This window comes from Lagopus muta, chromosome 4 (genome assembly GCF_023343835.1).
Source record: "Lagopus muta isolate bLagMut1 chromosome 4, bLagMut1 primary, whole genome shotgun sequence".
Lineage (NCBI taxonomy): Eukaryota > Metazoa > Chordata > Aves > Galliformes > Phasianidae > Lagopus > Lagopus muta.
In genome coordinates, this window is record NC_064436.1 from 33,823,057 (window position 1) to 33,836,943 (window position 13,887).

Genomic DNA, 13,887 nt, shown 5'->3' on the forward strand with positions numbered 1-13,887 from the left:
TCTACTATGGCCCCTATGCAGCAGCATCCATGCCCAGCCTTATCTTGACTATTCCAAGGTATAAACTAAAGGCAAAATGAGCAACAGAGGCCCATCCTCTCATTTGTTCCTGCTCTGAAGAAGACATACATCCTCTGTGACTCTGCTTTCCTGTTCTCCACTGGGGATATTTTTTATTGCAAGATTCACAGTCAGACAATTCACTGATTCACAATCAGTGAGGTCATAGAAGGGAGAACTGCAACAAGAAGGAGGAAAAACATCGGTAGGTTACAGAGTCAGCCAGTTATTCCAATAGCCTTGCAGATGGTGAGAACAAGAGGCAAAAGTAATATCCCCAGTTAAAGCTAACTAAATGCTACAAGCCTCATGGGAAACTCAGAAACGAAGCTGTAAACTGCAGAATTGCTTCTTGCTTTCATTTCTTCCTTTTTTTCTTCTTTGTTTTCAGATAGTTTGCTTACACGTTCAAATTCATGTAGATATCATTCATGTACAGAATTCTAAAAGGTGCTGCTAGAAAATCTTGCCCTTTTTTGGCTCATCGATCTGAATCATTCCATGTGATATCAGTAACCACCTACACAGCTGCACCTTCAGGCAGGGAAGTGAGGAGAGAGCAGATGACTGCCCAGAGCCCATTTACCATGGAGAAGCAGCTTGAGGCTGAGGCCTCCAGGTATGGCCATGCGTGGCATTTCACCGGTGCCAAAGTGAAGCATCACAAGTTCTTTTCTTTTCCCTCTAAGGATCAGCTGTATCAATGTCACCAGTGCAGACAGCAGGCTCCAGCCAGTGGTGCCACCAGCAAGCAAAGCCCCTGGCTGGCAAAGGCAAGCAGGACAAAAGCAGCCCTGGGGTGGCGAGTGCAGTAGATGAAGGGCTGTGCTCCTGAGTAGGACTGCTTGCATCGGGCCAGAATAACTGGAGCAGGTTTTGCCGCCGTTAACTTTTCATCTCTGCTCTAGCTTTAGCACACATCGTGTTTGCAGATGCTAAAGGCAAGAGTGCATTTACATACCGGACACCTACATTATGTGCGTGCACGACTCTCCTGCCTATTCAGGAAGTTTCCGCATACGCAGTGAGGCCAACGAATCAGCTTTTCGTGCAAACCGTCAGTTTTTTGTGTTGTTTTGTTTTTTGTTTGTTTGTTTTACTTTTTTTGGGGGGGGGTTGTTTGTTTTGTTTGCTTGTTTAGTTTTTCCCATTTTTTCAACGCCCGCCCAGCCGCTACCCCACAGCCTGCAGACACGGAGCCCACTCCTAAGGCTGACGTTCATTTTGATGCTAATCTCTCCCCGGCTCCCTGCGGGGAGCCCAAGCATCCCCATTCAGACGTTTCCTCTCCGCCCCAGCCACGTGGGTGTATCTCTAGATACATACAAATCATGGCGCAAGAGCATCTTCTTTGGCAGCTCCTTTCCAAGTGCCCACAGCTCTGTATTAACGAGATATGGTAAACAACGGGCGCCGTATTTAAGATAAGCTGTAAAGAACACGTGTTTTCCTAGGATTGAATAGACATGAGAAAATATTTAGCCGTCCTACAAAAATGTCAGCAAGGTATGAGAAGTACGCACCTAATAAAAGAGATAGAAGATACAATAAAAAGGGGCCCTAATCAAAGAGCAGGTCCGTAGCAGCAGCAAACACTCGCACTGATGAAGGAGGGCGGCCTGACCGGGCTTTTCTGCTCATCCTGCAGCACTGCTAGCAACCTAACGCCTCTCTGCCCTGTTTTCCCCACTATCCCTTTGGGTTTATGTGGGACCCATCGTGCTGTGACCTGGCACCGCGGCCGCAGAACAGCGGTGCTGTGTTGGGAGCTCAGGGTGTGCTTCTTCCACCTCCATCAGTCTTTTTTTTTTAAAAAAAAAAACCGCAGAGCAAACATTATCTATTGTTAATTACCTGTAAAGTAGGGCTTTAGCCACTTCCCCAGTTTCTAAGAGCTCTGAAGTGAAACCTGAAAGAAGCCACCCATTGTTTTCAATTGTGCAAGAGCCAGGAGCAAATAGGGCTCAAATTGCAGCTCTGAAAGGCAACAGGAAATTGGCATCCCGGTAATCTGCTCCCGACTATTCATAGTAACAAAGGCTACATTCCTCCTAAAATATTCCCCATTAGAAACCCAAGGCTGATCTATTTAGTAAGGCCCACAGAATAAATCTGTGGAAATAAAGGTTTTTAATTAGAAGGCCATAGGATATGGCTCTAGCTTCCAGCCCCGCGAGCACCGTGTCGTATTTAGAGCCCTGCCTCGTTTCCCACATCTCCAGACACCCGACGATCAGGATCACTGCCATTTCCAAATATTAACAAACCCCAAACTGACAAACCCGGAGCTGTTGGGACTGCACAGCACGCTATACCAAGGGCATTTACAATTGGCCCCTGTGCTGTTATCACATACCTTTCCACATAGGAGTATTATCGCTTCCAAATCAGCGCAGTCGGAGGCACACACCTACACAGCCTGTGGCACGTTACAACACCCAATTTATAAATACTCTCCAGAAAGTGCTACAATGGCAGATGCTGACTGCCTTCCCCATTCATTCATTTACTCGTTCATTCAGCTTTCTGTGCAGCAGAGTGACTTTACAGTGGAACACCACACTGCAGAGGGAGAGCTGCTGCCTCTGGGGCTCTGCGCAGCCCTCTCATCTTGGTCTTCCCCGCAGCAAAGGGAAACGCTTTCCTCAGAGATTTTTTTGTCATTCCTTATGAAAAGAATGCGTTTTCAGTACAAGCTCAAAATGCTCTGAGCTACTTGGTGAAGAGATATTGCAATTTTGGCCACCCGAACAGATAAAGTTGTCCCCAGCCAAGTACATTAGAGTTGTCAGCAGGCAGAGCAAACCGGATTAGCGATTACAGGGGATGCTATCTGCACCTGGCAGTGGTGATGTGATGAATGAGGGGAGGAATCACCACGTGAATGCTCCTGCTCCAATATGAGGCAAGAGATGGAAAGGGGAAAGCAAGCCTACCGATTCAAAAACTCAGGATTTGAAAAACTCACACAAAAAGATATACGAGACTCCAGAAGGACTTCATCTATGTCCCCCACTTGCTCCTGCAGTGATCCTTTGACTGGTTATTACAGCAGAAATGGTGCATTTCCAGCTGTAACAGTATTTCCTTACGTAGCTCTGCAGGTTGGTAAACCTAAGCACAAACACTAGGTGCTGTCAAATTTTGGCACAGTTCATATCTAGATCTGAACTTTGAACCAAAATGAAAACCTGAGACTCAGCTGTATTTCCCACTCTGGCTAACCAGGATCATCATCACTGTGAATTTAAGGGAGACAGATCTTGCAGAAACACATTACAGCAGTGAGTGCCCAGTAGCTGAGGGGTAGGTGACTCACACAACAATGTTCTTTTTTTTTCATTCAGAAGAGCTTTGCCTGCGTTGTAGAACAAGGAACAAGCACACGATTCTCTGAAAAGAGGAGGTGTGCTACAGGACACAATAGGAAATGGATTTGAGTAGGAAATAGATTTTGCTGAAAATGGAAAATGGCAGCTGGGAAGCCTTGATGTTAAAAACAAGATACTATGCAACCTACCAAAATTCAGAGAATGGAAAAAAGCCACAGCACCTCCTCCGTTGTCCCTTGCAAGTGGATTATTCATTTTCATCTTCAAGTGTCCTGCTCAGAGCATGTAGATCCAAAAGTATCTCACTGAACACTGTCAGTAAGAAATAGTGCTGTTGAGAGGATCTTTCCCAGGCCAGACAACATCAATGTTTTTTCCTGCTTTAAATGTGGAAGAAGAATCCCCATAGTGTCAGAAGGGCTGTCAGATGGTCTGAATCCTGAAGTGTTCTCCAGAAGATGCACAATTTCTTTAAAGTCTGTTAAAGAGTTAATCAACCAGATAATTTCAGCATATGCTTGGAATATTCCAACATCTTTTCCCACTTACTCTGACAGATCAACTAGGAACATGCTAATACTGATAAATCTTAGTCATTTATAATACAGCATTCCATGTAAACCAATCTAATTAATACCATCGCCGCAAAATAAAGAAAAAAAGAGAAAAAGAGAGAAGAAAACCAGCACCAGGATGGAGCCCACTCAGTACTGGCTGCTGGGCACTAGCTACTAGTGGCTGTACGTTGTCCTCAAGAGAACACAGGAGGTGGTGTAAATCTGTTGACTTCATTCAGAAGCAATATTCTGTGTTACCAAAGCAGCCATACTACGGTCGTGGCCTCGAAAGGTCAGGCAGGATGTGAGCTCCATTGTTTTCCCTATTGCACAAACACAATGTTCAGCCCTTTGGGGTAGAGCCCCTGTCAAACATTTGTGCTTTTTGACAATGTGTTCTGTAGGATATTTGTTTTCAGAGTTGCAGGCTGTACACATATACAAAGACAGTGCAAGAGAGGCGTGCTTACCACTACACCTTTCTGCAGTGGTTAGACAAATGTATGATTCTTTAAAAAATGAGCAATTCACAATAATTGTATTTTCAAGCTGCAGATAACTAGCTTTGTAATACATGTAACAATGCCATTCCCCTGGGATGGCACCTCTTTCCTTTGGCAACGCGGTCTTAGGTTTTATTCCAGATGCAAGTGTATCAAGAGCACTGACAGATCATAGCACTCAGTATGGCTGGGTTTCGCCCCTCCATACTTAAACCTAGTGAGAGTATGTGTGGTTTACAGGAAATCTGTCCCATGTTTGTATTTACTAATAAGTAAATGAGGAAGTTTCTCATCTGAAGATACCTGCACCTGGAGAAGCAAGAGTGGCAACTGCAAGTGTTACACCGGGGAAAATAACAGCATTGTATCTCTTGGTCATAAATATAAACTGAGCAACGCACATCACTGGGAATAAAGCTAGGCTAACAGGCTACCTACTAAATATGCTACTGCTATCAGTGAAAAAGGTGAGAAATAGTTGCAGCTAGGAAGGAAAAAACTACCTCTGATCCGCCCTGACAGCAACTTGACAAATGCTAATCGGGACACCTGCACCACCCACACACTTTATAAGGCTGGTAAATCCAACTGCGGGATATGTGAACAGAACTGTATCCCAGGTTTCTGGATGCACCACTGTGACTGTGTGCTCCAGCTGGAAGAAAGCCAACAGTTCTTCAGGATTCCTTAGCATCTTGAGGTAATTTTAGCAGAACAAGAATCACAAAAGCATCAGTGAGTCCTGAACATTCCTCCAGGACAAAAAAAGAGAGAAAAAAAAAAAGAAATCTCTTTCTTCATATAAGTCCATTAAAACATTTCATATAGCCCTTTTAATCCCTCTTAACAGATTTGTTTTATCACAGAGAGAGGAGCTAATCCTCTCCCACCTGTCTTTATGATACGGAACCATAAACAAGAGCAAGTACTTTTCATTTGTTAAGCATTAACCTCCCCCCGGATAACACTATCACCCACACTAGAATTAGTGTAATGAAGCTACCTTTAGCCCAACACATGAACTCTCCAATTTTCACCCTAACAATATATTCTTGCAGCAAGGAACATGGAAACTTAACATGCTTCCCAAACTCATCTCTTAGCACAGTTTTCAAGGTGCTAAGCAAACACAGACCTGAATCCCAGCCTGCAGAAGCTTCCCTTTTTCCTTCCTCACAGACTCTACATGAGAAATTTCAGCACTCTGCTGCATACAACCAGATGGCCAGCTTGTTCAAATCCATCAGTGACCTATACAATTAGGTTAGTAGGTCAGCTGAACATCTTGCCTAATTACACATGTCCAATCCTTTTACACACCAAGTGCCTTTTTTTTTTTTCTTCCTCCAAAATAAGAGTGATCTGAAAATGGTTAAAAAATCATTATCATTTGCATTGTAACAGCGACTGGACCTCAGACAGTCTGACTTGTGGAAAGTAACCTGAGCAACACTGACAAGTTCTGAAGAACTCAGTCTCCCAGTCACCAAAATTTCCATTACCATTTGGCAAGTCTGTTCAGCTCCTGACATGACACTGTATCTCTAGGTGGACATTCCAGTTACTGTATTGTAGGAAGTAGAACTGACCATAATGCCTGACCATTGTGAGCAAATTTAAAATAGCTTCTGTCTCTCCAAGTCCTGGAGGCTTCTTCGTGCATCTGTCAGCTTGCTTAACGCCACCACCCCCAGAAAGACACCCACTTGCTCTCACGTGATCCTAGTAGGTTCTTACATCACAGAAATCTGCCTGAGAGGACACATACACTTCCATACATTAAGGCAATCAATACTGAGTTCTGAAGGACCCAAGAGTAAACCCAAATATAGATATACATCAAATACAAAAGATACAGCACCTACAACAATCTGTTACTTCCACTGGCTCAACACTGCCTTCCCTAGGTTCACAGCACTTAGAGTAACAATTAAGACATACAGTGAACGGTTATCGTTTGAATCTGCATAGGTCAAATGTTCCTCCTAAGAAACTGCAAGTCCCCACTTCAGGTACTTGGCTGGAAACGAGAGGCAGAGGCCAACAACGTATATTTCTTTCCTCGAAGAGGAAGAACCTGCACCATTCCAAGCAAGCTTACTCAATGCAGAGCTGGATTGTATCCAGTTATGGAAATGTGCTTGGCTCAGTATTTTTGATGGTCAATACATAGTCTTAAGAACAGTCTTATCTGACCAATGGTGACTGCTTGACAAGGATTTCATTGTCTCTCGAGGGCTGTTTGCAGCTGCCACTGTTGGAGAAGTATCAGTGATAAGGAAGTAGTTCAAAGTGAGTCACTTACTCCTCAGAAACATTCTTTTCTTGGCTTTGGTTCATCTCAAGAAGAACAAATCTTGGAAAGCAGATTAAAGTACACACTGCCATCCCACCAGCTTCCTCTCCTGTAATTTCTGTCATGTTTACATGCAGGATTACCAACTGTATTCCACAAAGCAAATGGTTTCTTAGAAGCATTCATATTACAATTTCACTGCATACCTTGAAGAAATCATACAATAAAGAACACAACTTCCAGTCAGCTCAGACAACACTGGATCGAGTCCGATGGAGTTAGATACAAAAGCCCAGCTTACTCAAATCATCAGCATACTGCGAGTTACAACAGCTTGAGTATGACAATTCAAAGCAGCGAGATTTCAAAATGCAGTGACACGTTTGTCAGATTATTACTATGCTCTTTAAGTGGAGTTTCTCTAGAACCACTTTCCTGGAATACCACGTGCAATTACATCCCTTTAATAAACCTTTTGCTTTAAAAGAATTGCGAGGTTTGCCTTGACCCACACGGACAGAAGAGTGAATGGGGAAACCTCTTAATGAAAAGCTTTTTTGTTGAATACGTGTTAAATGGCCACAAACAGCCGTGACACTTGGGTCACCCTTAAGAGCCTTTAATTTAAAGACAAGGTAGACTCAGTTGACATTGGGAAAACTATGGGAAAAGAGCCAAGCAAGCCACACACATACGTACGTTCCCATATGCATACACAACCTTCAAAGCTAGCAAGCTGCAGAAACACAAATGTTGTTTTATATCCTGCCTCTTGGTTTTTATTTAGATTTGAGCTTAATAGGTTCATTGCTTCAACTGACATACAATTTAACCAGCCAAGAAGTTCCATGGAGGAAAATTTAAAGTACTTTTACATGTTAATTTGGAATTCTTTAAAAAAGGAAAAAAAAAAAAAAGAGAAAGAGAAACCCTTGAAGTTATGGTTTCCTCCTTCACAAATAAATGTCCAAATGCTATTAAGTAAACAGGGCCTATACCTCCTGGCACTGTCCAGCACAACGCATACATCCAATTGCAAAACCTTGCTTGACAAGTAGTTAGCAAACTTAAAATTAGGTAAACTAAACTAGAGCACACACTAGTGGTTTTGAAGTAACAACAGGAAGTTACTTGCTACCTGATATCCCACTAGGAAGGAAAAATAAAAATAGAAATCAAGAACCCAGAATATGCACGAGTAGCTCACAACTTCTTGTTGTAACAAAAGAACTCAAGAGCCATTTTCATTAATTAATATATTTTCTGCATTATAGTTAACATATGTACTTTCTTCGTGTCATCCTTATTTCGTTAAGTATTGATATTTTGTTATATCAGACATGAGTACATTTTCAAAGTTTTTTTGCAATAAATATCATAAAATAATAGAGATTCACATAATAAATATTCTTTACAATAAAAAAAGTTTTAACAGACTTTTGTCTTAAAAATAGTTGGGATTCAACTTTGTGTTTTATACATAAAATATACAAAAAAGGACCACAATTTGTGGCTAAGGCAATAAAACAGGGAACAGAATAAAATTATAAAGTACAGAGCAGAGCTAAATCCACTAAACCAAAGGATCACGAGAAACATTAAAGATTCTAGAACATTTAGGTGACTCAATGACACCTGAAGGCTGTCTGGATACATGAACACCACCAACTTTAATATCAGCATGATACTGATGGACTAAAACAACAGGAGAAGGGTGGAGTGAGCAATATCCTTCAAACATTTGACAGCAAGAGAAAAACAAGTACAGTTGCAGCCATAATGTCTCCAATGTGAAGATCTACACAGTGTAGCAAAAACCAAAGTTGTGTTAGGAAAGAATTAAAAACAAAGCAATAGGAACAATTGGCTAACTCTCAGGACTGAGAATATTGCAAAAGTCAAAAAAGGAGGAAAACAAACAAACCAGAAAGCAGGCTGCTTACTGAAGAATCAGGCCTTTTGTTTGGTAAAGCCTTGCATCTCTCTCCGGAAAGAACACAGACAAGAAGTTATTTCACAATCCAGCTCACTCATGAGAGTTATTCCGTGGAGGTACCCAAGGGGGTCAGAGGAAAAAAAATATATAAATTGCTGAGAATGAAAAACATCTTTGGGAAGATATTCAGAGCAAGAAGCTGCAAGAGCCAAATTAGCCCTCACTGTCTCTTTCAGGAGTGGTTCAGTTACAGACTCAGAAGACCCTGCCAAAGTGGGTGGCAGACACAGATACCAAGTCCACACTTACCAAAGAGCAGCAAATGACTATACGTAAAACACTCCACACTCAGTTGACTCAATTACAGGAGGAGAACAAAGATTCAAAGGGAATAACTTGTGTTTTTGAAGGAGGGGGGGGTGAAAGAAAGCAGCCCCCCTTACGCACCCCTAAAGGGGGGAAGGGAAGAAAAAATATTTATATATCAGCTACAACCTGAAAAATCAGAAGTTGGAGGAAGTAAACCTCCCTCCAAAAATCATGACGGCTTGCCCTGACCCCGGGAGGGGCAACTCTCCAGTTTACAATAGACAGTGTTGGAGTTCTTGCATCGGCAGCCCGGACGATTGACGCGGTCGTAACACCCTCGACACAGTTTTAGGCATCCTTTTGCAGGAGGGTAACAGAGCAAGCAAGGCAAAAACAAGGACATGGCTCCCATGCACAGGTACCTAGAACAGCAATGTGACTGGGAGCAAGAGCAGGGATTATCCGCGTATGAGTCCCCTTCATCGTCGTTAGAACAGTGGTAGAAGATCCCTTTGACCAAACACATGCAGGTGCCATACTCCACCATGCTCTCCGCCGAGCACAAGCACTGCCGGTTGCAGGCCAAGCAAGAAGGCAAGGCCCTGGGGGCTGTGCACTCACCACACTTGCACTTCCCACACTGTTCGCAGATAAACTTGTGCTGCGTCAAGTCCTCTTTCAAAGGACCCTTCAGGTCATCTACAATCAGCGACGACTGCTTGGGTTGCGTCTGGATTGTCCGCTCGGACCTGTGGCCCGGCCACGATGGAGGTGACCGTCCCAGCAGTCCTTGCTCCGAAGAAGCACTGCTGTTGCTCCCAGAGCTGGCCGCGCTCCCCGTGCTGGTTGATCTGCTCAAAACAGGGACCCTCGCATTATGCTGATGTGCCACGTGCCCCACGTGGCTGGGTCTGTGTTCATAATTGTTATTCACATTAATCGGTATGATCTCATGAGTCCTTTCGTGCTTCTCTTGCCTCGGTGCTGTCCGCGGACCGGATTTTTTCACCACAGATGGACCCTCAGTGTAATCATTGCTGCCGCGGATCGCCTTGATCTGGTCCAGCGACAAGATAGCTGTAGGCTGGCTCTCCCGCTCGTACTCCAGCCGCTGCCGGCTGTCCAGAGAGGGCTGCTGAATCACCACCAGCGAACCACCACTGCCGTGCTGGCTTTGGGGCTCCATCTGTAGTGATCTCTACTTCTGGCATTCAGCAGGAACCTGGCATGCATCTGAAATCCTAGAATAATAACGAGAAGACAGGAGGTATAAATAAACATTGCTTGTGTACATATATACACGCATACACAAGATCAAGCACAAAAGAGGAACAAAGAACAGGATGCTGTCTGAAAATAAAAATGCTATAGCAAACCACAAATTGCCCGAGCCACCTGGTGCCGAACTCTTTCAGCAGGGGATTACAGCAACGCTGAGGATCTGGCCAAAGTCCAGCAGCGAGGAGAGCCCGGGCATGGCATCATAGGTGAGGAATGCTGGAGGAGACCCCTCGCCATTAAAATGAAAACTCAGAAAGAAAATAACTATAAAAATCACTATTAACCTGTGCACTAACTTGGCAAGCCATACAAGTGCGTGCTTCTCGCGTGCTACCGAACTTGGTGTCTACTTAGCAACACAGTTCTGCCTGCCCCCAAAACTAAGCTGGAAAGGGGAAAAAAGCTCTGTCAAGTCAGCGCTCTGCTGGCAGAATGAAGGGCACACACAATCCTTGCGTTTCTGCCAGGATCTACAGCACCAGAAAGCTGAAGAGATCTGCACTCCATTGCATTTGGGTACAGCTCCTCCTGGAAGCAAGTGTGCACACAGCAGAGCCTCAGAGTAAGTCAGGTGGACAAAGCATTTCCTACAGAAATTCAGCATCCAAACCTTACAAAATTAACATCTTCAGATACTTTCTCACCAAAGGGCAGAGAGTGAATATGGATACAAGAGTATAAGACAAGCTAAGTGTCTTAGCTAATCTAAGCTATAATAAAGTTCTTCACTGACTCTCTAGCTAAAGTGGATAAACAGATCCCTTCGTACAAGATAAACCAACCGAAAGCTTCCCAAACACAACCCTCACAGTTTATCTTTCAACTACTGACCCAAAGATTACAAACGCTGACCAGGAAAACTGCAGTGACAGCACTGCACCCGTTTAAGAGCTGCACGAGACCCACGTAAAAGCTGCCGCTCTTATACATAAAGCTAAGAAAATAAACTGCTTCCGCTTAAAAGAAAGCCCAGGACAATTCACTCCCCTTTCACCCCCACAAGGTGTCACACACAAATGCACAGTGGAGCGGACAGGCAGCACTAGGACACATGCTGCGGCCAGGGCAAGGAGCACGTCCCGCTCCCAGAGCGCAGGGCAGGCAGGCTCGCTGCAGCAGGTGGGGATGCATGTCCGCTGCCGACCACTCAGAGAAGCGGTACCCGTTCATAAGGATGCAAAAGTTCCCGCGCTCGTCTGCCCGGTAAAGATCGCAATTCATATTTAGGGTCAGCAGACGAAGGAAGAAAACATATGAAACGGTTCCACGCCACCGCGCTCTTTTCAATTCATCCCACACCACGAGCCGCTCTCTTCCCAGGAGCCGAACGCGAACCCGCGACACGCACCGAGCGTGAAGGGAGGTGAGAAGGGCGAGACGCACACGCAGCTGCGGCAGCCCGGATTGAGCTCCCGGGGGAGCAACACGCGATCTCCTCAGGAAACGCGACAGCCCCCGCTGCCTCCTCCGGGGGACGCGGACTGACAGCACCAGCTGCGGGCCGGGAGCGGAGAGAACGGCGAGAAGGTCAACCTCCAGCGTCAAAAGCGGCCGCCCCCCCGCCTGCGGCCAGGCGCACGAAGTAACACAGCGCACACGGGGCAGGAGAGCGCGGCGCTGCCCCCTTCCAGTCCCTCCCCGTCCCGCCCCGCTCCCGCGGAGCTCGGGCGGCCCCGGGCGGGCGGCGCCCTCTGCGAGCGGAGCGGGGAGGAAGGAAGAGGAGGGGAATTAAAAGAAAAAAAAAAAAAAAAAAAAAAGTTATGAATGAAAACAAGGGCTGCCCCCCCTTCTGCGGGGGGAGGGCGCAGCCCGAGGTCGCCGCCGCCTCACGAGGGCGGACTTCCCGGCGTTTAAAGCGGCAGCGCCGGCACGGGGATTCCCCGCCGCCGGCTCCGGGGCCCCGCGCAGCCCCTCCAGGAGGCGGCCGTGCGCTCCTTTTCGGGGCGCCTCGGTCCCGCACGAGAGCCGCCCCGCAGCGCGGTCCCGTCCCGAGAGCGGACCCCAGCTTCCCGCCGCGTGGGTTCTGTCAGGGCGCCCTCCCGCCCGCGCCCCTCTGGCGGCGGCTTTCCCGGGACACGGCGGTGCTGCAGGAGGCGGAGGGGGCGCGCGCGTGTGCCCGTGCCCGGCGGCACCTGCTCGGCTCCTGGCGCGTGCATGCCGCAGGCCCCCGCCTCCAGCTCCCCGCGGCTCAGACACCAGTCCCCAACGTGCTTCTCGCCACGCAGCCGCCGCTGACGGCGGCGCTTGCTGCAGCTCGGGCTGCCACAGATCGCGCCCGGCGGGCAGAGCACGAAGCCGCGTCGGGCGGCACCCAGCGAGCGCACCGCACGGCCGTCAACGCGCCGAGAAAGCCCTTTGCAGGCGCTCTGCACCAGCCGGGCTCTCTGAGCCGACCCTGCGGGTCGCTCTTCCTCCGCCGCTTCGGAGCTCATTCCCCGCGCCGCGCGCGGTCCTTGCAAACGGGCGCTGCGCCGCACCGCGCGGTCCTCGCCGCGGACGCGGAGCAGCCCGAAGCGCTGCGCTGCCATGTGCCCGCTGCCGAAGGCTGACACGCTGCGAGCGCGCCCGCACCCCGCGGCCCCCCTGCACCTGCCTCGGCCCCGCACGCCCGCGCTCACCTGAGGGCGAGGAGGCAGCCCGCTTCCCGAGGCACATTGGCGGCCGCGGCGCGGGGTCCAGCCCGGGCAGTGCAGGCAGCCGCGCGCCGCTCCGCGCCCTCCCGGTCCCGCCGCCGTGCCGGAGTGAGGGCGGCCGCGCTCCGCCGCCTTTCAGCGCGCAGCCCCCGCCCGCCGCCCGGCCGCGCCCCCGTGATGTCAATGTGTCACCGCGCGGCGCCCCCGAAATCCCGGAGTGGACTCCCGCGCCCTCCCGGGAGCTGCTCCCGCCGCTCGAGCCGAGGTCACGGCCGCCGGCCTCCTCCCTCCTTCCTTCCCTCTTTCCTTTCTTCCTTCCCTCCCTCCCTCCCGCCGCGGCCCTCGGGCGAGCTCGGGGCGGGGCAGCGCGGCGCCGCTCGGCACAGCCCCGGCCCAGCGCCTCCCGGCACGTGCTGAGGCCGCCCGCCCGCCCCGCCCGCAGCGTCAGGTGGCGGCACCGCCCGGCCGGCAGGGGGCGCCCTGCAAGAGGGCACTGCACGGCCCAGGAGGGTCCGGAGCTTCGTGCCCCGCTGAGCTCCGTCAGCCAATGACTTCAGAAAGCATTATGCTTATAATCCGTTACCCTTGTACCCATCCACTGGATGGAAGACCACTCTTTGCGGGCAGGTACTGAAGCACTGGGGATTTACAGGGCTCACTCCTTGGCCTCACTGCCCTCCCAGGCCTGGCTCTGCAGATGTCCATGGGAAGTTTGGCACTTGTGGCCTTCCTACTATGATGATGGAGAGGGCGCAGCAATGCCTTCAAAGCCATTGTTGCCTTTGCTTAATGCTCTCTCTGATACACGCTATTGTTTGAGTAACTACAGAGCATTAAAAAGCAACTACACAGAGAAAAATCATGGAGCGACTAAGGTTGGAAAAGACTTCTAAGGTCATCCAGTCCAACCATTAACCCATCCCCACCATAGCCACTAACCATGTCCCTCAGTGGCAGGTCCACATGGTCCTCTCCGGATG

General features: G+C 48.4%; 1 protein-coding gene across 2 annotated transcripts; it reads right to left on the reverse strand.

Moving 5' to 3' along the window:
- Positions 1 to 2,649: 2,649 nt before the first annotated feature.
- Positions 2,650 to 13,024, reverse strand: SPRY1 (sprouty RTK signaling antagonist 1). 2 transcript variants are annotated; one of them, XM_048943110.1, is made up of 2 exons: positions 12,893 to 13,024; positions 2,650 to 10,234 (listed from the first exon to the last, which is right to left on the reverse strand). In XM_048943110.1, the coding sequence occupies exon 2, from the start codon at positions 10,177 to 10,179 to the stop codon at positions 9,223 to 9,225; it is 957 nt and encodes a 318-aa protein (XP_048799067.1). In that variant the 5' UTR covers positions 10,180 to 10,234; positions 12,893 to 13,024; the 3' UTR covers positions 2,650 to 9,222. The 2 variants fall into 2 exon arrangements, with proteins under 2 accessions (XP_048799067.1, XP_048799068.1); XM_048943111.1 differs by lacking the exon at positions 12,893 to 13,024 and adding an exon at positions 11,623 to 11,952.
- Between the last annotated feature and the right edge of the window lie 863 nt (positions 13,025 to 13,887).

Coding starts and splice junctions, on each gene's coding strand:
- SPRY1 (XM_048943110.1), bottom strand. CDS start 10,179: ATGGAGCCCCAAAGCCAGCACGGCAGTGGTGGTTCGCTGGTGGTGATT.